This window comes from Manis pentadactyla, chromosome 5 (assembly GCF_030020395.1).
Source record: "Manis pentadactyla isolate mManPen7 chromosome 5, mManPen7.hap1, whole genome shotgun sequence".
Taxonomy (NCBI): domain Eukaryota; kingdom Metazoa; phylum Chordata; class Mammalia; order Pholidota; family Manidae; genus Manis; species Manis pentadactyla.
The window spans coordinates 121626771-121652149 of NC_080023.1; the positions used below are offsets into that span (position 1 = coordinate 121626771).

The following is a 25379-nucleotide window of genomic DNA, read 5'->3' on the forward strand; positions in this document are numbered from 1 at the left end:
AAACCAAAAATTCATCTGACTCACTTTATTGCAATATTCACTTCATTGCAGTGGTCTGGAACCAACCTTCAATTATCTCCAAGGTATGCCTGTATAGGTCAAGGATGCTCCCTTTCTTAGTTAGCATTGCATTCATCTAAATAATGACAAAATAATGAGTTTCCTGAAGGCTGATTACAGTTCATGATGAATTCCCTTAAGTTTGGTAATTATACACAGGTTAACCATCTGTTGATATATATCAAATAGCAATTGGGGAAACAATTTTACCAGACTCATAGGGCAACCTTGAAATGTGTTTCTATGTGCATATTTTAGTGTTAGAAATACTGCCATATGTCATTAATGTAACCAAATAATCTTTCCTAGCTTTGTGCCAGCAGAGTGGGGGAAATATAGTATAAGCACACATGCATGTGTGTCCAGGGCACGCTCCTAATGTTTACATTTGGTTCTGGAGTCAGCCATCCTTTCTAGGACAAATCTTTAATCTCCTAAAGAAAGACAAAAACAGGATCTACTTCCAGGTGACCAAATGCACCATTTATAATAGTCCAGTTTTCTTCATTTGACCTAAGGAAAATAACCTAGTATTTAAAAAAATGGGTTTTAAACATTTTCTGAATTATTCATTATTGTGAAAGGAGAATCAATCTATTTTTTAAATTAAATTGTTTTAACTTTTGGAATCTTTACTACACTGTTTAATTCACAATTAAATACTTGAGACTTTATGTATACGGCAAAAGTGTACTACATTTGAAAATAGTATATTAGTTGTCTTAAATTGTATTGTCCACTTTTACTGTTTGTGTTATAATAAGCTCATAGTATGTATATAAACTCATAATATGAATATGCACACTGGTATAAGTATATCACAAGTAATAGTTTATATATATGTATAAAGTTGTATATGTAATTCTAAATACATGAGAAAATTTTTTCACTTAATATAAAAATATACATATATATAAAAGTGTGCAGGAGAGTTTTCAAAATAGAATCTGCTTGATATGATACAGTTCTGAATAAAAATTATGAATATTGATCCCCTGATGACAGAAACCCTGTGTCTTACATTGATATATCTCAAAAATATGTGGAAGTATAGCTTGATCTTCATCGTCTTTTAAAAACATCACTGAGTGACTTTCTGTTTGGTTAAAATGGTATTATAATGGCATTATCAATTTAACAAAGCAAAAGTCATTTTTGAAAATGATGCAAAAAATAATTTGTATTCTAATTAGCTTGTACAATGATATATTTAAAGAGATGTTAGAATAAAAAATAAACAAGTAAATAAAATGAGGAGACCTATCTGCCACAGTTAATACAAGCACATTAAACTTCAGGAACAGTCAAGAGCTACACAAACCTCTCCATAAGACTTCACCACTTTTTTCATTAAATAAGAAAAAACTCAAGAAGATTTTGCTGGTTTAGATTTTACAGGCCAACTTTTAAAAAGCAGGGATATAAAGGAAATATATTTTTATCTCTCACAACAGTATAGTGGGGAGCAATGTGGATGAATAGATACAGGAAGTAGAGACTACAGGATCAAATTTTGAAAACCATATGGTAAGAGAAAGAGGAAGGATTTTGTATGATTATGTATTTAAAGACCTAAACACTAGGTTTGGCTGAAAAAAAATGTCTATCTCAGGTATATATTAAATGTTATCAAGAGCAAAAACTGAAATTAGTGAATTGGAACTGCCTCAAATTATAAATCATCAATCATCTCTACTTTGGTCAGTTTCTATGAACTCTGTATCCACTGCTAATGATTTTAATCAGTGTTATTCTTTCAAAAGTTCTTGTTTTCAAAATTAAAGAATGAAACATACTCTGGTTGTGACTGTTTCATCTTAGATGTGTATAAATAGTAGTAAACAGATTTCATCATTATATTACTCATCTGAAATGTCAGAATATTTTATAAATTCAGTATAATGACATCTGAATAACACATCATGAAAGCTTCTCCTTTTTCAGTGAATTTGTTATCAGTTATCTCTTTTGCAAGTTGAATGATACTTAAGGTGAGGAAATTACTGACACGGTCTAGATATAGAAGTAGAAGTATTTTAGAAATATCAGTTGTAAATCTTATTTAGCAGTGACATTTCTTCCTCAATTTTTATTGAGGAATGATTTTTATTAACATATGCCTTTTCCTAATTGATCTGGACAGTTTGATTCAAAGAGATATTTTTAACAGAATATAAAAGTATAAAGGAAATGTACAGACTGTCAAAATTCATCATAATGTAAAAAAATATATGAAATAAAAAAACTGCTCACAATTGCTAACACTATACAGATATGATTATAGTGTTGGGCATAATATTTTGGGCATTTTCTTTCTTGATGATTTCTTGATGATGTCTTCTATGGATACCGAAATTTGAAGATTTAAAAATGCACTTATTTAGATACATTTATAAAGGGATAAATTATTAGTGAAACAAGTTATTGTGCTTAAGAGGATTTAATACCAAACTGACTATTATTTACTCTAAAAAAGTTGTTAAATCCTTTCCTGCAAATGGGCTGCCATGAAAACAAAATGGCACATAACTGTGGAACTTCCTGATAATGAGTGGAAAAAAAAATTCTAACATAATAAATTCTCAAGGATTTTTACTCAAACATAATTTCTGGATTTGTCTCATAAGCAATAGTCCCTACAAGTTCTTCTGATTAAAATTAGGCATCCTCTTTGTTCTTTGTTTAAAATGATTTAAGTATAATCCATTAAAAGATAAGTGATATCTAAGTTGTTACCTAGAGGGAAGCAATGCAATGCCAATGTAAAATACAATTTCTTTCTTTCCTCCATCTATAATGATGACATGTATTTTTCACAGTATAGTCATCTACAGTATGTAAAAAGTATTTTTATAAAACTCAAATGTACAGAAAACATCTCAGTCTTCAATTTGAAAGTTCTTAGCCACAATAAGATATGTTATAGAGAAAAACCACAGAAGCAATTGTCCATTCCGTAACCTTTCCCTCTAACCTTGATGAGTAGGTATCAGGAACTCAGGAATCATGTAAACTCGGGGTATAATTGCATGTCAGCCCCCTATAACTACATGGAATTGTAACTAAACTCCTCAGAAACCAGTTGGAATACAGTAAATAATATTAATAGAAATGACTGATTCCTTTAGTCCATCACTAAAATTGCAAACTTTTGGATTTCATGCAATGAAGTCAAGGTCCGTATTTTGTTTCAGCCCTTTGGGCAAAGGCAAGACCAAGGATAAATTGCCAAGATTTCAAATGCAGTAATTCATAATTTATGACAATCTTCTTCTGGTACAACTTCCAGTATTATTTGTAATGTTCTGGTTATACTGTCTACAAGGAAAGAGAGAAGAGAAATTTAAAATGCACAGAAATCATAAATGCATGAAAACAGCAAAATGTGAATTATATGGGGTTGAATACTGAAAACACATAGCCGCCTATTTCATAGAGCACTTTCAAGAATTATTTACTTCATTAGAATCCCATCATGCTCAATTAATTTATTTGTCACTTCTGTAACTCCCCATGATGGCTTCTGAGCAAGAATAAGAATACATTAATATTTTGTATTCAAATAAGGACTTTTATTCATGAACCAGGAGGCTGAGAATATTTTGAGAACATAAGACCAAGAAATAAATAAATGTTCAAAAATATACTTCACATTCAGTTTAAAACTGATTTGTTGTTTTGGTACCTAAGAAATTACAACCAATTCCTCAGCACAATCAGGAGAAGAATCAGAATATAATTTCCAGTCTCAAACTTGTAGTGTATTACTGAGCAAAACATTTTATCTCCCAGGACCTCACTTGCCTCATCTGTAGAATAAGGGACTTGGGTGAATCAACAAGATGGAGGGCTAATAGGCCCCAACATTCATCTTCTCCACAAAAAAAAAAAGAATAATAAACAATTAATTAATTAAATAATTGAATAAATAAATAAATAAGCAAGCTACACACAAAAAAGCTAGTGGAGCTCAGAAATCAAGAATGGCCGCATAGAAAAGCAAAGGAAGCATTTTGCCTGCAGCATCCCATCTCCCAGTCAGAAGCTACTGGGAAGAATTCTCTTGGAGAAAGTGCACTACACATAGGGGAGCAGGAGGCCCAGCAAGCCTCACGATTGGCGACAGTTACAGTTTTTGCTACAGAGGTCTCCCGCAGTCTTCCAAGATCCTGATGCCAGCTGATGGAGCAACCCGGAGTGCCCCCTCTCTGCACCTTCTCCCAGAAGCTGGAGCCTTTGCTGAGATGAGACTGGCCTGCAGGGGCCCGCTTGCTGCTGTACCTATGTTCAGCACATCACCACACAGGAGGTGGGAGCTGCCACTTTGCTTTGCCCACCCTGGCCACAGATTGGGACACTGTCACACTATCAGGCAGCTCCTCGTGAGCTCTTCTCCCAGGTCCCAAGTCATGCTCTGACTGCCATTATTGGGGCCATGCTGCTGCCCTGAGCACCCCTGGGCCTCAATCCCAGGACAAGACTCTCAACTGTTATTCCCAAAACTGGCTCTTGATGGCCTGAGTCCTACTCCCTGGATTCCAGCAGCTCTGATCTGTCACTGCCCAGGACACTACCACTACCTGGAGCCCCACCTCCACGGCAGGCTCAGGTTCAGACCTGTAACTGCTGTACCTAGGGACTGAGCCCTGTCCCTGCCCCCACAGAGGGATGCTATGAACCATCCTTGCCTGGGTGCCACCATCCTTCCAGGCCCTCCCCTCAGCCTTCAGGTCAGGGCTCTGGCTCACCAATACTGCACAAATCTACCACTGCCCTGAACCCACCCCCAGGTCCCAGGCTGTGGCTCTGAACTGCCATTGTCAGAGCCATGCGGCACAATTCCTGGGCTGTGATACCAGTGCGTTCTGCACCCTGGGCCCTTGCTACACTGCATTCCCCTCGCCAGCAGGTGCCACAGCAACAAGCTTCTGAGACCCAGGTACCAGTTCCACAGGATATCTGCACATACCTACACCCTAGAGACCACTGCCATGGCCACAGCAAGCGTACCTATGCCCAAGGACCTAGGTTCTGTGGTAGTTCCATTGACACCTGATTCTAGGACACCAGCTCCAGCACTGCTGTGAGGGCTCTGGGTATCATCAGCATACCAGACCAGATGTCTCCTTGTCTGGGACTTCCTCCCATGGAAAATAAGAGTGGGGAGAACAGGAAGACCTCAGCAGCCTTAGCCTCCAAAGATCCCAATAGCCCACACTTGGCACTGTCACCTACAGGTCCTCTGCAGTCTTAGCATGGAGACTACTCTACTGGACCTTCCCAGAAACCAAAGATCCTGTATCCCACAGCTCTTAAAGGAAATGCTCTTACAGCCACCTCCAGGTGAAAGTCTTTCCCTACTGAAGCCAGTCATAAACGGGGAAGAGGTGACTGCACTCTCAAATGCAGACATCAAAAAACCCCATGAGAAACATGAAATAACAATGAAACATGACACCACTAAGGGACACAATAATTCTCTAGTAACTGAGCTTAAGGAAATGGAGATCTGAGAATTATATAAAAAAGAATTCAAAATAATGATTTTAAGGAAGCTCAGTGAGATTCAAAAGAACGCAGATAAATCAATTAACTCAGAAAACACTACATAAACAAAATGAGAAATTCAGCAAATAAAGAGAAATCATAAGAAAGGGCCAAACAGAAATTCTGGAAGTGAAGAATAGAATGAATGAAATGAAAAATGCAATAGATGGCTTCAACAGTAGGCTCAATCAGGTAAAAGAAAGGATCTGTGAGCTAGAAGACATCTCTTGATATTATCCAGTCTGAGGAGAATAAAGAAATTAGAATGAAAAGGATCAAAGAAAGACTATGTGAACTGTAGGACATAATCAAAAGAAACAATATCCACATTATGGAAGACCTAAAAGAAAATAAAAAGTAGAAAGAACAGAAACATTTTTTTTTTAATGGCTAAAACTTCCCAAATGTGAGGAGAGATGTGGCCATCAATGTACAGAAAGCTCAAAGATCCCCAAACAAATTCAACCCGAAGAAAACTTTACCAAGTCACATTATAATCAAACTCTCAAAAATCTAAGACAAATGGATAAAAAACCAAGATCCAACAATCTGCTTCCAAGATTCAACAAAAAAGCTATAAGAATCAAAACAGTTTGGCACTGGTATCAAATTAGGCACATAGAATAATGTATATATAGTGAAGAGTCCAGACATAATCCTCCATTTATACAGTCAACTAATTTTTGACAACGGTGCCAAAACATCCAATGAGGAAAGGACAGTCTCTTCAATAATGTGCTGGGAAAACTGTACATCCACATGCAAAGGAATGAAACTCATCCTCTAATTTATGCCACTCACAAAAATTAATGCAACGTGAATCATATTTAAATGTAAGACCTGAAACCAAAGAACTACTAGAAGAAAAGAGAGGGAAAAAGATCCTTGACACTGGTTTAGGCAATTATTTCTTGGATAAGTCACCAAAAGCACATGCAACAAAAACTAAAATAAGTACGAATACACTTAAGAGCTTCTGCATTGCAAAAGAAACAACCAATAAATTGATAAGACAACTTACAAAATGGGAGAAAATATTCATAACCCATATATCTAATAAAGACTAATAACCAAAAAATATAAAGAACTCATTCAACTCAATAGTAAAAAATAATAATAATAATCTACTTAAAAAATGGGCAAAGAACCTGAATAGATATTTTTCCAAAAAAGATGTGTACAAATGGCCAATAGACAAATAAAAAGGTGTTCAAGATCACTAAATATCAGGAAAATGCATATCAAAACCACAATGAGATGTCATCTTACACCTACTAGGGTGGCTTTTATTAAAATAATAAGAGATAAATGTGGGTGAGGATGTGGAGGAAACGGAATCCTTATACACTGTTGGTGGAATGTGAATTGGTACAGCCATTATAGAAGACAGTTTGGTAGTTCCTCAAAAAATTAAAATTAAACTACTGTATGACATAGCAATACCACCACCATGTACCAATACCCAAAGGAATTGAAATCAGTATCTTGAAGGGACATTTGTACACCCATCTTTATTGTAGTATTACTCACAATAGCCAAGATATGGAAATAAACTAAGTGTTAATGAAAGAATGGATAAAGATGTGGTGTGTGTGTGTGTGTGTGTGTGTGTATATATTTATTCATTTATATAGACAGACATGCACATACACAGTGGAATATTACTCAGCCACAAGAAAGAAATCCTGCCATTTGTAACAACATGGGTGGACCCTGAAGGTATACTAGGTGAGATACATCAGAGAAAGACAAATACTGTGTTATCACTTACATGTGGAATCTAAAAAACTGAACTTATAAAAACAGTAAAATGGGGATTAACAGCAGCTGTGAAGTTGGGGAGATATTGTTGAAGGGTACAAACTTACACCTAGTAAATAAATAAATTCTGGAGATCTGATGCACATCATTGTGATTACAGTCAATAATACTGTACTATAAAAGTTGCTAAGACACTAAATTTTAACTGTTCTCACCATAAAAAAGTAACAATAAATATGTGACATGATCATATTGCAACATGTAAGTGTATCAAACAGTGTGTTGTCCAATGTTATATGTCAATTATATCTCAATAAAAATATAGATTATTTTAACAAAAGAAGAATTAGCAACTTGGACAAGATCACTGGTTCTCAGAGTGCAATCCCAGGACTGGCAATATTAACAACACCTGAGACATTAGAAATGTACCTTTTTAAGACCCATCTTAGACCTACCAAAATCAGAAACTGAAGATGGGGCCCAGAAATCTGTGATTATAATAGACACTAAACTGTAGGAATGACTGGGCTAGATGATTTCTAAGGTTATCTTGGCATTCCTAGAACTCTGTGACTCTAGTTCCCCAGGATATTAGTTCTTGTTCATCACTTATTTTATAATCAATCCATACAGAACCTCTTCAAACTGCTACTGGTCCTGGAGCCTCTAGCACTTATCTTCTAGATGGTTTCAGACCCACATGACCTCTCTCCCAGACATGTAGTCTTCCTCCTCTTGTATGACTTGTCACCTGTAATAGTCGCTTCCAAGTAATGGTTAATGCCACTAAAAAATGTATGTTGTTTCATCCTTTACTTTATAATAGTATTCCTCAAAGTTGTTTTGTTTAGCACAATTTTTACAATATACATTGATTATAAAGGGTCCAGCACAGTTTTGGCAAATATTAAACTCTATGTCAATGTTTATTGAATAAATCATATTTTGTCACCATCCACTGTAAATTGAGATGTACATGGAGCCCAAGGGAGCACTTACAAACATCTAAAGTCCATGTTTATGGAAAAGGGAAATGGTAAAATTATCCCAGAAAAATAAACTGTGGAAAAGTAATTATCAACCAATAGTAAGGGAGATGTGATTTTGTAGGCAGAGAAGTAATTAGGGCTCTCTGAGAGACTGAAACAAGAGGTCTTGAAACAAGGAGTCTTAGGTGTCTGTGGTGGCCAAATGTAAAGCAGTGGGGTTAACCTCACAGACTCTCCAGCCCTTTCTCCCTGGAGCAATCATGCCATAGCTACCTGAATGGATCTCCACAATGACTTCCTTCTATGTGTATGTGAGTCTTTTCATATGTTTTACTGAGATTTTTCCTTTTTCCTAATGCTGTCTTTCTTTGGCAGCATGTGCTCCTCAATTCGCAAACAAAGACCTCTCCAAAGGTGTGTTTCCATATTCTGGAACCCCTGGCCCTACGCTTTCTTAGGCATCTTACCCATGTCACCACGCTGTACCAGTCTCAAACAACGGGAGAGCAACTTAGAGACCCTGCTGCCTTCCCAGTGTTACATTCTCCTTCTTGATAGTTCAGTTGGGATCTTCTATTTAGTACTACATATGAGCCAACCAATTCTCCTCTGGTTCTGAACACCTAGTCCTTTGTCCCTCTACACATCCAACCAGCCCTTTTGGCATTCTCCTATGGCTTTCTTATGGTCTCTCTTAGAATCTCAAGATTTAAATAACTTTCATCCTAATGTAGGTCTGGGCAGAGTGACTATATTGGCTGAGTAGATTTTACAGTCACACTAACTTTTCCTTCTAAGTTATCTACAGCCATGAGGCCATATGGGAGTGATCAAAAGACCCAAGTAATCCTCTGAGAAATCTTCCTGCTTGTCCAGGAAAGTTGCAGAGTATGTGGCATTCAACTGCATCCATGCTCATATAAGGCTTTGGCTTTGGGGATAAACAGCCCCATGACACTAATTCTTTAAATAAAGATAAACCAGTAAGTCTGCATTTGGTATTTTCAGTAACTGCAAGCTGTAAGACCAAATATGAATTGTAGTGTTTTCAGCTTTACCTTTCATGTTCAGTAGTTTTTCTTGAAATCAGTTGGAACCACAACTGACCTTGTAAACTCTGATTTATCCAACCACACCTGGTACAAGCATGGAAACTATAGCCAAAACTGAGTAAATCTCTGAAGTATTAGCACAACACCAGTCTTCCCCAGAAATAAAAATAAGAATAGTAGTATTTTTTTCCTTTAAGGCTTCAAAACCTTTTCACATGCATGGTCTTCTTTTACCCTTACAGTGAAGATGCTTTGGGCCCCTAAGAAATTAGTTTTGCCCCTAAGGCAAGCTTCACTAATTTGAAATAGAGCACTGCAGTCTTCATGAAGAGTCTACCAAATGCATAAGTGGCTTGCAGTGAGGTATCCTAAATGAAGTTATTGTGACACACAGATGCAGCATATGCTTTCAGGACTGTCGAACTGCAACGTCACTGTCCAGAAAGATGGACTACAATTCACCCCACTGGTGCTACCCACTATGCACCTTTAGAATCAAAGTCATTGGGTAAATATAGCTCCCTCCATATCTCACCCTGAGCAAGGGGACCGACTTCCAGTCACCCCACCCACTCTCAGCTGTGATGGGGTTTGACTGATAAATCGAAGCAGCCAAGCAAAGCAGCTGCTGCGAGCTCTGGCCGGGGTTTGCCAAGTCTAGCTATCTCCATGTTTTTGAGTACCTTAGTGGGGTATCTACCCCCATATTTCTTGGTGAGAAGCTTGTGTTTCTAGAAGTAAATAAATAGCCAGAAGAATCCACTATTCTGTCACAGATGGCAGAAAAAAGCGTCTGTGTTTCTGACTATTCCCTTAAGAGCACATTTTCTTTTCACGCTAGGAATGCTATCAAACAAAATGTGGTTCAATACTGGCATCCTGTGGCCAGAGAAATTCATCAAGTCTCTGAAAATCTCAGATCCTCAGGTCCTGAAGGTTCCCTGGCTATCTGACCCAAGTAGCCTCTCACCATTTCTGAATGCTGTTTGGTTACCTCACTGTTTTTAATGGAAGCAACCTAGGTAAGATGTATTTTGATAAATAATCATTTCACAGGACTAATCTGTTCATGTATATTAGGGTGAAAATAAATGATAAGATAAAGGCTAAATAATGTTACCCAACAAAACAATTTGATATTAAATCACTGAACAAAATGCCCCAAGCAGAGGCTCTCTGGCCGCCAAATTCACGCTGAGTTCCTCTCTTAACAACGAGGAGGCAGTTGGGAGAAGCGGTGAGGTGGTGGTTCAGGACTCTGCTGGTTTTGTGTGTCTCTGTGTGTGTTTTGTTTTGGCCAAAGGCTAGGAAAATACTTGCTATTGCAGCAATAAATATTATGAATTTTCTTTATTTTACTACAAGAATGCTGCCTAAGAGGAAAATCAAACAAAATTATGGAGGATTGTTGCTTTTTGCTACTCACTTTCAAAACAGCAATAAAGATAAAGGGTTACAATGATGGCAGTTTAAAGGCAGAATTGCCATGCTCCCTGGTAAGGTTTAATAGCATTTGAGGGAACCAAATAACCATTATGGGACTGCTCCATTGTTGCTACTTTCACAAATGGCTAACACTAAATTTGGGGTCCTTGGAGATGTTCAAAACATCATTAGAGATAAAAAATAACAAAAAACTTCAAAATTACATGAGCATGGAAAAACATCAAAGAAGGATAGAACATGAAAGCTGGTAGTTGATACCCACTGACAAGGAAATGGTTCAAAATATGTACATTTTATCAAAAGGAAAGACTTTTTAGAGGTGGATGGCTACAAACAGGAGGAACAAACTGCCTACTAAGTGAGAGAAAACAAGGGATTTGCTCACGCTCCATCCCACTGTAATCCAACTAGAGTGCTACTGGCTCTTTCTTCCTAAATTCTCTTGGTTTTTCATGGTGCTCAGGTATTTTAACTATCCCTAACCAGGATCTGAGAAAGACACAGATGTCAGCGTGATGAGCACTGATCTGAACTAACCTTGGCAACAAGGAAAACAATCCTAATGGTAAATATTGTTTAACAATAATTTTTATTTTCCCCAGAAAAGGCTCTGTATCTTTCACTTATAACAGAGAAAATGTACCTAAAAGTATTCTGCAGAAAATTAGTGTTATCTAAGAAGAAACAGAGATAAGTACACTGTTAGGCAAACAGTGTCTGTGTTAGCCTTAAAGAACCTAACTTTTATAGTAATACTTCTTTAGGGAATAGTGTTGATGACCAGAAAACAAACTCAGGTATAAATACTAGTATAAAGTCTAAAGATAACAAATACCAATTAAAATCTAATAAAGAATAGTGGCAAACTCTATTTTAAGTGACTAGTTTCTAAATGATTCTGGGTAGCACACTAGAGATTCAATATGTACACAAAGTTGTTCTTGTTTCATTTTGTTTTAGTAGCACTGGAATTATGTATTAAGAGTTTTACCAGAAATCACCCTGAACTTTTTACTGGGCTTTTAAAAATTAATTATGGTAAAGTGAGTAAACTGGAATGAATGAGAAGAACATAAGTTGTTTTTGAATCTCACCAAACCCACCAGCATGAACATTTCTGCTCCTCTGGCTATATTTTTTATCTCTCTCTCTCTTCCCCCAGGCACTGATCTGGAAAAAGCAAGGACTTTGAAGTCCAGCAGATGTGGGTTCAAATCCTAGCTCAAAGTTTTGAAATCTGTACACCCAAAATAATTTCTTCATCTCCCTGAGTCTTGGTTTCCCCATCAGCACATAGACCACCAACCACCTCCCACACGGATCACAGATCTTGCGCAGGATTAAATGAGATGACCCAAAGTTAAGGCTTGCTCAGCAAAGCCCCTGACAGAGGCTGTTCCTGAACACTGTTTCTACCTACTGTTTTACTATATTTTCTCCTCTCACAGTTTACCTGGACACCAAGCCCTGTTGGTTTACCTCTTTAATATCTTTCATGTTTTCTGAGACCCTCCTGATACTGCCTGTGATCAGACCCTCCTCAATTCTCGTCAAGATTAGTACAGTAACCACCAATCTCTATTCTCTGTCTTCAGCCTCAAACATCTCTAATCCAGCCCCACTATCCCCAGTATGACTTTTATAAAATACAAAACCACCTGAGTTTGAATTCTAGCTCTTTTATTTAATATCTGCATTAGTGGGAGCAACTTACATGAATTTTCCCATGCCATAACTCAAAATGTATAAAATGGGGATAATAATTTTTCCTACCTCGGAAGGCTGTTATGAGGATTCAATAAGATCCTATATGTGCTAACACATAGAAATAACAGGATAAATGTGAGCTTTTATTTCTTTCTTGATTGTCCTTGCTATTCTTATAACCCTTCTGTGAGTCACCGTGCCAATCAAACAGGTAGTGTTATAATCACTATACTTAAGACCTTTGCACGTCTCTGCTTTACTCCTCACTAAATCTCATGTCACATCAAGTTGTAGGTTATGATATAAAATCAATAAGCTGCATTCAACCCAAAATAAAAATAAGTGGGTTAGTAAGGGATTCAGAAGAACAATTAGGTCACTTACAGAACTTCTGATACAATTCTATCTAAAAAAGTTATATTTCTAAGAAACAGAGCAGCTCAAACTAAATATCCTAAAAGGATTCAGTGGCTGTACCCTAAACATCTATCCTGCTTTTTCTTCTCCTAGTTCTAATTTAAATGCAGTCATTTTTTTTCAAACTAGCAATTGCCCCACTTACATTTATAACCTTTAATGTGCACATTATATATTTATATATGGATGGGTTTTCTACAGCAGTCTCTCAAAAGGTCGTGAAATTCCTTCTGAGTCTTACCTGACATTCTTCTAAACCACTTGGGTTTCTTGTCCCATATAATAAACAGATAGTATGCAGGGACCCCAGTCAGCGTGATGATGAAACCAATCCCTGTGCTAAATGGGTCCGAGTAAAGGGAAAGCGCCACCATGAAGAGGCAAGTGAAGGAGAACAGAGCTGGGATGAAGAGCGGCACCTGGAACACAGCACAGGAAAACCACTTCAGAGCTCACGGGACAGAAGGCGGATTCAAAAACGTGAATCAGTCATGCAATTGGATGATACACTTTGGTCATGTGACCAGGTGACAGGCCCATTCTACCTTACCTTAAGAGCAAAATGTCTTTGCTAGGCCATAATGTATTAAGCACACACTCTTAAGTTAAAAATAAAAAATCTTTGGATTGCATAAAATCTAAGGATAAATAAGTATGCTTCATTAGAACTGTTATGTTTACTAATACCATCATGATTTATGTTTTTAATTTTAAAAGATTGACTCTTTGATAATTATGATTAGAATGCACTTTAATGCAGAGCCAAGAGCATGGCTGCTTGCTGCCTGTTAAAGCCTTTCAGCGCATATAGATTTTCTGTTGGCAATTCACAGTAGGAACTGACAGGATGAAACAGGCCAACTCCTATTCAACCGCTAATAAAGATGTTGCCAGCATTAGGCAATGATATAATTAGAAACAAATTCTGACAACATGACTGACAACATTATCTATGTTATTTCTTAAAAGCAAATAAATGGGAGGTCAAATCAAGCCATGAACATTTAAGGCTAAAGAAAATGTGGAGCATATTCGTCAGCCCTCCCAAAAGGAAGTTATTGTTAATGGGTGTCATAATAAGTGGATGAATTTATACATCTTTGTTTCCCTATATATTTTATATTTTTGTTCCTTCTGGACTGCATAATGTAGAAAATGAGCAATACAGCAAGTCATAACATTGAAGAATACTTCAAGTGACTGTTTTGTAAAACAGCCGCTGTTTAATAGTTTCAGTGAGTGATGATTAGTGATCACTTAGGTATCTGCCTCACTCCTCAGTATGGCTGGTCACGACTATTCAGCACAAAGACAGAAGCATACCCTAGTTGGACCTTATCATATCATTAGACATATTCATGAAAAATCAGCATAAACATCCCATCTTACTACCACCACTTTTCAAAAATGTGACATACAAAGTTCCATACATTACATAAACAATTTTATGAACTATTGTTCCAAGCTAAAATAAATCTGAAAGGAAGACACTAAACTGCAAGAGGTAAACATGTTATCCCAAAGGATACTGTCCCCAACCCAAGCTCTCATCATCAAGTTATGACAAAGGGAAGATGAAGTATTATGAGAAAGATTTATGTAAACCCATCAAGATTGCTGAGGTTACCTTGAAAGGACGATGCATATCTGGGCGTTTGTATCGAAGATAAATCAGTCCAGCAACCGCCAGCCCAATAAAAAGCCACCTGGCAAAACTGAGGAAACTCAAAAGACTGTAGAGGTCCCCAGAGAAGAGCATTACTATTGTCAAAGGATGCTGGGAGAGAGTGAGAAAAAACACACTTGGTGAGTTAAAGAGAACACACGTGATAACAAACAATAGCACCACTACACCTTATCATTATCTTTTGCAAATGATTATTTATACTGATAAACCACTGACATGATTAAAACCTATATTCGACTAACCTCCTAGCTATAGTCCGTTCTTGTACTCCCTTTACATACCGGGAACACTATGAGAGTGCCATCATCATTACCACTAATTCAGACAGAAGTTTATATGTGTGTTTTGTTTTTAGTTGTTCTTGCCTTTAGAAGAGGAGAATATGTTTTCAAAGAGCAAAATATAGGATACATATTGACTCAAAATTTTAAGACCCAGAGACTGAGATGATTAGCAAATACCTAACAATAAAAATAAAAAATGCACCCAATTAGAAAATTCACAGAAAGCTCTGCAAAGGTTTTTTGATGAGCTTTTGGCTATGCACACACATGAAACACAGCCACCTCCAGGTGACTCTGCGTCTCCTTAATGCAAAACATTGGCCTTTCCTGCCTCCACACGTACTCTCCGGTGTGCTTGCCACGTGTGACCCTCAAGACCACAGAAGAGAATGAAGCACAGAGTTCAGCACAGCAAGTCTCTGTAGCTGCACATGCCAAGGACAGCATGACTGATAGCAGAGGCTTAAAATGAAAGCCCTCTTCACCAAATTATACATTCTGTTCCCATAAGTGAAGTTAACTTCCAGATTCTGCACAGAGAGTACACGTACTTTGCAAAGAAATTTCAAGGAAACATTTTAGAACAAATTAAATGCACGAAGAAAAAGAAAGGTTCAATGCATTCTATGGTGCTCCTGACAGCAGACTCCATTTGAGAAAAATGTTACAAATAGTAGGTAAAAATGAATATAACATTGCCAATGGGTATTTGAGGACTTTTATACCTTACATAGTCTTTTGCATCCCACATTTCACAATTACTTTTCTCTGCAAAAAGAATTCTACAACTGAAATTTAAGTTTGAGACTTTTATTTCTTCCCTTTGGGGTTGGTCTCAAATGCCTCACTTTTAATCACAGAATCACTGCACTATTTTTTTCTATATTTTGTGTGCATTTCATTATAAAGGGCCTGTGATGAGACATCTGGGTATTTTTGGACTGCAGCTTTTAGCTCCACACTCAGCAAGTAGAACTGGGACTTATTACTCTGCATTCTTTCCTGTGAGGCTCTATGTCAATACCAGGAGTCAAGGTAATCACTTCCCTTAGACCCCACAGATTTCCACAAAGGTGAAAAAGAAGTGATATGGTTATTATACCACAGCATCAAATATACATCAGAAATACACAATGAAGGGAAGTGATGGAAAATATCCTCCCTCCCAAACTCCACCAACGTACACACAGAACCAGTTTAGCAATGAAAGAGAAAGTGAAGCACTATCTAAAATCTGGTTTGACATCCTCTTTGCTAACCTATTATTTAAGGTTATATCTAAATATACTTGTTAAAATGCATTACCAAAACAATAACAGCTGGCAGAGGTGTGTGCTTGCGGACATGAATCATGGAGAGGATTTCTGGAAGGTGACCCTCTCGAGACGCAACATAGAATAACCTGATGGAGAAAAATGCAGGTGGAGTTGACTGTGTAAGTGATCATTTCAAAGGGAAAAATCCAGAAATCTAAGAGAAACTTCCATCTTTTTCATACCAGGTAGGTTGGCATTTCTTCAGTCATTACTTAGGTTTCAATTTTCAAATAAGGTAGAGAACACCCTGAAAAATCAGACTTAGAATTTTCGAAAATCTGCAAATATATTATTCTTTGCAGAGAAACAGTAGCAACATCTGACTCAGCACGGCTCTCACTTCATACAGACAGCTGAGGATGAAGTTAGTTCTAGATTCCTTTTATCACGTGTGTGTTGTCAAACTAACTCAACACACACACTCACATACACACACACACACATGCACAACATTCACATATCTCTGGGTTTTAATCTTACATTAAAACAGGAAGGACTCTTGCATCAAACAAAACAAAAGGGATACAGATAATGGGGTGGTGATTTCCGCTGTCTTACTTTAGTGTTTCTTGTCACCTTTAGAGAAACAAAAGATTTTATCACTAGAAATAAAATGCTTAGGTGAGACTCTGAGACACTATGTAAAAAAAGTGCTGCATGCCGGGCTTCACAGAGGGCAATGAGCAGACCAGCAGTGCCCTCTACCGGGCCAGATAAGACATGCTGTTGATTCTTGGACAGATACTTCAGTCTTCCATGCTCCCTTTAAAAAACAACAGGTTTGGAGGCACTTTTTCTTTTCTTCTGAAACTTATCCTTATCACATTCAATCTCAAAAACAGAAATGCATTTCTAGAAACACTTGAACTCACTCACCTGGAGACCGCAAACACACCGCCATTCATGGAGCCAAAGCAGGAGAGGGCAACAAAGATCGGAACTGCTAACGAGAAATTTCCCAGTAGCCGCTCAGAAAAGGTCTAGAGAAAGCCAGAACGAAGCAAATTAATGCTTTGGCAGAAAGTGGAATAAAATGAAACAATTTAGGCCAGACTCACTCTATGACTTTCTATTAGCCTGGCAATACGTATATGTTTTATAAGTCTTCTTTTTTGGTGAGGGTCAGACTAACTTTTTAGACAATAATCAAAAGCAGGTACCATAGCATTGCTTGTTGCAAAACTGTGGGCAAAGGTCTAAATAAATGTTTCTCTCTACTTTCAAAAAGCAATGATCCATTTATTGAATCTTTATCAACTATGATGTCTACCATCCCTGACTCTGGTAAGTGGAAAAAGCTCAGTTCAAAAGTTCTCCTTTTGGAGACAGAAATCCTTAAGTACAATACTTTCTTTTTAGCCTGAAAAGCCACATTTTTGTAGTTAAGTATAAATGTACACTGAGAAGATACTTGTTTCATATACCAATCCTGATGTTATGGCATAAAAGTGTGATGAAAAACATTGGCAACCTAATCATTTCCATCATGGATATGAGCAGCTCTGAAAATCTTTCTCCCAAAACAATCATATTAGCTGAATCTCTTGTTTATGGAGCCACCCCCTACCTCTCAGGTATCTGCTAATTCCTTCTGTGGGTTCCTGGAAGAAGACTAGATCACAAACAGAAGTCCAAGGAAATCAAGCCACAGAAAATACAAAAGTAAACAAAACTTCTGAAATATCTTTTTATGCCATGGCATGAACAATACTGCACATTTCTATAAAGAATGCATTTCCCAAAGATATGTGGGATTCTTTAGTGCCCTTGAAGCAGCTAGTGCCATGTCGTTAATGGACCACATTATGCTCAAAGAATAAGTGCTGCCCTTTGTCTAGAGAGATGAGATGACTGACCTGACATCAGTAAGCTTTGCACATTTGACTGTCTGGTCGGACCTACAGCAGTGGGTAAAGCCTTTTTCATACATTGAACTCAGACATAGGTTCACATGAAATGAGATAATGTGTTCCCTGTGGATGTTGCTGATATGAGGTAATAGTGACTATTTTAAAAGGAACTGACATCTAATGATAGGAAGTTATTTTTTCCACCCTTCATTGTTATCAGGTCATGAATGAATGCTCTCTTACTAGCTAAGTTTTTATACAAAAAAGAAGTATGTGTCACAGAATAGCAGTCCCATAACATGACCCTTGGGAGCAAAGATGGTGTTAAAGTTAAATACATTTTGAAATATGTTGTAAAATTATGAGTATCCACTTCTTAGGGAGTTAAAATGTACATTAGCATCTTTTACATTTGAGAAGTGCTATAGCAACAACATCTGTGTAACTTTGAATAACTCAGAATTTCCCCAAACTAATAACATTCCAGGACTAGTATTCAAAAGGACATACTAAGAAAAAGAAATACATATGGTCTATTTGGAAATTCTTAAGTGTACTTTGGGGAAAAAGATCTTACGTTAGAATTTGCAAGTTTACAAACAGGAAAGAGTGCAGAATAAATTGCAATTTGCATATCAAAAAAAACCCTCATTTAAATTCAGCAACTGCTCATCTCTCCTTAAAAACACATTGGATGAATAATGCCTTTTATTCAACATGTATATGTAGAAATGTTTTTCAAGCATGACATGACTTTAACGATACAGAGAAATCATATAGAAGTTTGGCTGTATCAGTTAAATGGAATATGCTAAGGTATGATCTACGTTTTTTTGATGTTCATTATCATTCAGGTCAAGAAAAGATGACTGAATTTCAAAACACTTGCTGCTTGAGGGAACTACTATAAAATTGCATCAACTCATTAACCTCAATTCAAATTGGCATTTTCCCAACTTGGACTTACCACTGCCACTGCGTTTGAAAGCAACAGCTCCTCAGCACTAATAGTTGTAAAGTAGGCCACGTTTGTGAGCACATAGCCGATGGTTACGATGGCCATGGATATACATATCGCAAGGGGGACGGTTCTGAAAAGCACAAAGGAACAAAGGAATTGCTTATCAGTCATATTTGGTTTCAGAGAATGTCTAGCAAAAGAGGATAATGGCCTAATTTGAAAAAGGAATAAAATGGTATGTATAATAATAGCATGTATGTATGTATGATAATTATAGGCTCTATTGGTTATGAATAAACATTTCATAGTCCTTTGTAATTTAATAAGATCCATGGGGGTTGATACTTTCTTTGTCTTGTCTACTGCTCTATCCCAGAACATATGGGTGTATCCCATTCTTTACTCCATAAATGCTATACTCCATTAATGCATGCATGCATCACCTGGAAAGTTTATTAAAACAGAGATAGCAGCACCTAGCTCAGAGTTTCTGACTCAGTAGGATTGACATTTCTAACAATCTCCTTAGCAATTCTGATGCTGCTGACCAGAAGACCACACTTTGAGAACCATTGCACTGCATATCTTTCTAACATGAACTCACTGCCCTGACACCTTTCTGATAACAGTGTCCAAAAAGATCTTTCACATTGAGTGTTTTTCCCTTCGGCAGCCTCCTTTGCCCTCAAGTAAGTGCACAACATTGGAAGCATGAGAGCAGGATCTATCTACCTTTCTAAAAGATGGTAATATTAGTTTTGTATATAAAACCAAAAGCACAGAAGTGCTCACAATAATGACTTTGCATTGCCCTGCTTTGAGTTCAAAGGAAGCTCAAGATCATGAGTATCTATTAAAGCAACAGCACAGATAATCCCATGAAACTAGAGATGACATGCTGTGAAGTACATATGACCAGACAGTGTTGACACTATGTGGCATCAAGAAGCACCCAGAACAAATGCAATGTTATGTCTTCATTTAATGCTGGGAGAGCCAGGGAGTTACTGACCCTAATAATTTGATTCCATGTTACTGACAACACACATTACTTGCTTAACATAATCTCCTCTTCAGATTCATTCCTGTTCAACCAATTTAAATCTTGAGTTCCCTGCACAAAGGCTGATGAGTTTCTTTAGGCATAGAGATTATCAGCCCTCATGGAATCTTAACCCTGCTGGGTGCCACTAATGAAAACCTCAATATAATTTCTTCCAAGACAAACATACAGTTGAGAAGCAGGGGGGAAAGAAGGCAGAACCTGCCTCTGTCCCTGAGCTGGGTGTGTTTAGCCCACTAAGTCCCAGCTCATTATGCTGAACAGCACTACCAGCTACTGAGAACAGGCAAACCCAGCCCATCGACAACTCCCATTCATTATGCTGCTCCAAGTCCGACACTCCTGGGGTCAGAAAGCCTTAACCTTGATGGGGAGACACACTAACCTCTAAATCCTGGCATCCTAACATGAAAGTAGCAGATGTTCCCCTTCCCCAGCATGAGGAGGGTCCTGTGGAATTTTCTGTCAACACCATAGCATGCACTGTGCCCAATAAATACTAAATTTAAACAAAGGAAATCACTAGCCTAATTAAATACAAAGGGGTGAATGACATAAGGTAGATTAAAGATGAATTCAAAGAAAAGCTGTATGTAAATGCAAAGGGGTAAGAAGGAGAACGTGAAGGTATACATGCAGCTTTTCAACTGCTCACTGTATTATTATAAACTTGAATCCTTTCTGTTTTTATAACATTCCAAATGGGGTGTTAATTTCTCTCTATGGAAGAGAGAAGCAGAGAGGGAGAGGGAAGAGACTTTCCTTGTAAAAATGGGATTAAGAAATGTAAAGGTGCAGCTAATAAAAAGTGAGGTGGTTTATTGTTAAGTGAAGTGACCTCACCTGTCCAGAACAGGCAACAGCAGAAAGAAGTCTGAAATCTGGGCTATGGCCCTCCCAGCATAGAATCGAGCTTCCAAGCCCAGTTCTGCCAAGGCAACAGCTCCATATCCTGCCTGGAGATTACAGTCTTTCTGCAGGAGGTTTTCAAAGTAGATTTCAGCAGAAAGTATCCTAAAACATCCAGCCTTCCAGGTCCATTTCCCTTTTTTTCTCTGCTTCTCAATAACAAAAACAATAGCAGCAGCTGCTACCATTTACTTGCTGGCTGCTATGTGCCCACATTTCACCAGGTACTTTATATATTTGCCCCGTTGTATGCTTGGAACACCCTGTGAGTGAGGAACATCGGCACGATTTCACATGTGGGGAAATATAGCCTTAGAGAGTTTAAATAACTGTTCCAGGATACCCAGCTGGTAAACACAAACCCAGAATTCAGCTGCAGATCTAGCCTACCTTGAAGTCAAAGCCTTTTAAACCCTAAAGTAGACTCTCTCTCTCTTGTATGGGTCCTCAAACTCTATTAATTTGCAGAGAGATCATAACTGTTGAATATAATGCTTATTGGAAAGTTCTTATCCAGACTGTATTTCTCATATTTTCACTGAAAATGCATTTCCACCTACTATAAAGGAGGGGAGAAAAACTTGTACCAGGATTTTTATAATTTTTCTGTGTATAAATGAACTACAATGTCAAGTGAATGTTTTCCAGAGCTTTACTGTTTAGGATGGAGTTCTTTTTGTTGTTGTTTTGCTTTAATTTTAGAGGCAACAGAGGCCCACTAAATAAATTTCCCTAGACAATTTTATAGAAAGAGAAGAAAAGTAGACATGTTTGTCAAATAAACTGAAATCGATTATTAAGAATTTTACTATGAGCCAAATACACTATGTAGATACCAGGGAGGAAAAAAAATCAAAGTTTAAAATACAGGACAAAAGAGAAAAAGGATCTCACCTTGCCACAACACACAGCATGCACAGTAATTCCTCTTTAGGTAGAATTGAACCGTGGGATTTGAAGAGGATATAGCAAAAGAGCCACTAGCTTCTGTCCTTAGGTTCCATTTAACTTTGACAGAAGGAAGGAGGAGAAGGGTTTATAGCCGGCATGGCATAAATGGCACTCATTTATGGAGGAAAGCAGTTGACTTGTTCAGAAGGGCATGGCACCATGTGGCAACTCCTGGGTTTCAAGCAGCAGAGATTAACAGCCACTGCAGAAGCTGATGAGAGCTATTAGGCCGTGCCAGAGCTATCTTTTGGAGGGCTTTAGGTGCAGAAGGCAGATAAACCCAGTTAGTAACCCAAGTTTAAGGCAAATGGCACAGGATAATAAAAGGAATTAAACAAACTGGTAGGCCACCAAAATTTCAAAGCTTGTGTGTTATGTGAGGTATCCACCAATTCTAAGGGCAACAAAAAGCATTATGTTTAAGCTGAATAAACATGACTCACACCTGGGAGTTCTGTTCTTTTTAAAATGTTTGTGCATGTCTGTTATGATTAACAAAATACAAGGGTATTGCAAAGGGTTAGTTAATCTTTAAGCTTTTTGCATTATAGATAGCCTTCAATTAATGAGCATGAAGAATGTGAGAGTCTGATATTTCTGTTAGTTGCAAGTAGTCTTCAATCAGAAGGTCTTTGATAGTCTTTTTTTGTAGGCTTATGTTAAACTGGCATCTATAACCTGTCTATGACACACTTGGATAAATGTTTGTTTTATTTGAAATGGTTACATGGAGGTCTCTGGAACATCTGCTTAGAAGCACTTTTATTCAAAAGAATAGACCTCTTCAGGAATCCAAATGGTCCCAATAGGAAATAGCAAGTAGCTTATATTTGTCTAATCTGCAAAGTATGGGCAAATATCTTTTATCTTCAAATATACTAATGTCATTTCAAATACTTTGTGGAATGAGATAGGGTATGAACCAATAAGTAGCAAAACTTACAACAATCCGCTGAAATAGGAGGTTCCTGAAAGGGTTCCCACTATTTCCAGATAAGGGAACCAAGACTCAGAGAGGTTATGGGATGTGGCCAAGGTCACAAAGTAGTAAGCAGGAGAGCTGGAATTTGAACCTAAGCTTTAAGTTCCACATTCATGATATACCTTGTCATGGTATCATGGCTACTTTGTGTCTACTGCAACTCTAGGTAGGTCCCTAGAATCCTGAATTACCATGCTGGTAAATATATATGATATTTTATATAAGTTATACAAATATCAGAAAGCTAATTTTTACAATGTGACCCATTTTAAGTCAAGTACAATTTTCTATGTACCTAATAGTCATCACAACTAAACTTGCAAATAATACATCATGGGATGCATTTTTTAATATGCTTTGTGACTACATGACAGAGTGTCCAAAACAACCATAGTGTCCAGTGCTTCATACTGGCTAAAATTACTCTTGCAGTGAAAACAGAATGAGGTAAGCTAGCTTGTTTCTCCAGAGAATTGAGGACACATGAAAGTTACAGGGATTTTTGATATTTAGACCATGTGAGTAGTCACTTGAATTTAGGATATCCCTAAAATTGTTTTATAACTTGAACAAAATCTGAGCTTTGTGTGAACCAAACGAAGTTTCACATAATCCCTTGAGCTGGTTACATACAATGGGGACCACAGAACTCAAGGATCCTGGAGCATCTAAAGTTGTCTTTGAGCCGTGGGTCTGGGCATAATGACAACAAGTTCTGTTAAAACCTACTCTTCTGTGTTCTGGAATCTTAAAGAGAAGTGGTTGATGCTTCCCATTTTCTATTTAAAACCATTAATATTTTAAAACTTGTATTTGACATTCAGGAAAAGGAGGGAATAAAAAAAGATTAAGAAGAGCAAGTAATAAAAACTTTCTAAAATACGAGCTGCTTTTATTTCCTTTCCAATAAAAGGAAAAAAGGGTTTTTCAAAGTATTTTTTAATTCTGTTAGTAAACTAGGGACTTAAAAAATTGTTTATATATAATTGAAATGTAACTGTGATTCATTTTAACATAAAGTATTTAAAATTATATTAATTACCTTTTGATTCCAAGTATTTATTTTAGAATCATACTTACTTTGCATTTTCTTTCTAATGACTCTGTTGAGAACTTGAGATCTTTTCTATAGATCTGGCCCAGAAATGACTCAAACATTTCTTATATCTCCACCAATTTTTGTTTCTTTCCAGTATTATTCAATTTATTTTGTTATACTGCTACTAATTTGATCTTACTCCTCAAACTTCACTCATGTGTGAGAGACACAAAGATAAATAATAGTGTATCTCTAAGAAAACCTATCTATATTTTTTATTCACATGATTTTTCCTTCATATATTTTACATGATTTCCTGGACTCTTGCTTACACCAAACTCTCCAGAGACCCCTAGACACAGAACTGCCCTCTCTGGCTATGTGATTTCTGATATGCTAGCAGGACTGAGTTACAAACAATCGTTCCTGACAGTTACCCAGACTTGAAACAATTAGATTACAGATGGCTCGGATCATACAAATCCCAGCGTGTATTTTCAGTGATTTTGCTCTGTTGTCGTTTGGTGCTGTCAATCTGTCTCCAGTTATCCACCCCAAGTGGGAACTGGGATGTTAGTAACATGACAAAAGAAACACACTTGAGGGGACACACAAGCAATCAGGGGGAGTGTGTGGGTAATCACTGAAAGAAAAATGTAGCAAGAGGAAGAACACAGTCAATAAACCAATTTATGAACATTCGTAAAAGTCCATGGTTTGTGTTCTAACTTGATTCCTGGGCCAAGGCTGAACACAGTGATGTGGCAAGCAGATTGTCACATAAAGGGACACAGTGAGCCCAATAATTTCAAGCACTAAACACCTGCCCTCTTCTTCTTATAGGACTATGGCAAGGCTCTGGGTGGCGCTACTGAGACATTCTAAATTTTGGCACCACTGATGTCTAAGCTAAATCTCACCATTTTCCATTGTCCCCAGATGCAGAGCTTCATAAACAAAGAGATAAGACAGACAGACCTGTAGGGAGATGTAAGAAATGAACAGATACAGATTAAAAGACTGCCGGGCTGACAGAGACTCATGGAAGAATGTACACAGACAAAGAAGGGAGAAAGGAGCAGCAAAACCACATAGGAGAAGGAACCAAAATGGGACCTTACAATTCAGAAACATACAGCAACAAGCAACCAGAAGCATTACTATAAGCATTTTTATCCCTAAAAATATTATATTATTTTACCTTAACTTTTAACAATAAATTCATGCCTAAGTAAAATAATTCAGCAAAATAAAGCTTGAAAGCAAGTTTTCATTTGCTTGAATTTCATATAAAAATATTTTGCAATCTTATCTCATTTTCTAAAGATTTAGACTGTGTCTTCCAAATTTATTAC

General features: G+C 37.3%; 1 protein-coding gene across 2 annotated transcripts in view; it reads right to left on the minus strand.

Annotated features, from left to right (window-relative positions):
- The window catches only part of SLC7A11 (solute carrier family 7 member 11), an 84463-nt gene that overhangs the window by 16106 nt on the left and 42978 nt on the right, over positions 1-25379 (minus strand). Inside the window, exons 7-12 of one of the 2 annotated variants that reach the window (XM_036927229.2) lie at positions 19087-19210; positions 17146-17249; positions 16259-16355; positions 14610-14759; positions 13224-13401; positions 1250-3378 (exon numbers count right to left, since the gene is read on the minus strand). In XM_036927229.2, coding sequence (XP_036783124.1) covers positions 3311-3378; positions 13224-13401; positions 14610-14759; positions 16259-16355; positions 17146-17249; positions 19087-19210 — 721 coding nt within the window. In that variant the 3' untranslated portion in view covers positions 1250-3310. Of the gene's footprint in view, positions 1-1249; positions 3379-13223; positions 13402-14609; positions 14760-16258; positions 16356-17145; positions 17250-19086; positions 19211-25379 lie in introns of those variants that run through there. The other variant, XM_036927316.2, reaches the window with a different exon arrangement.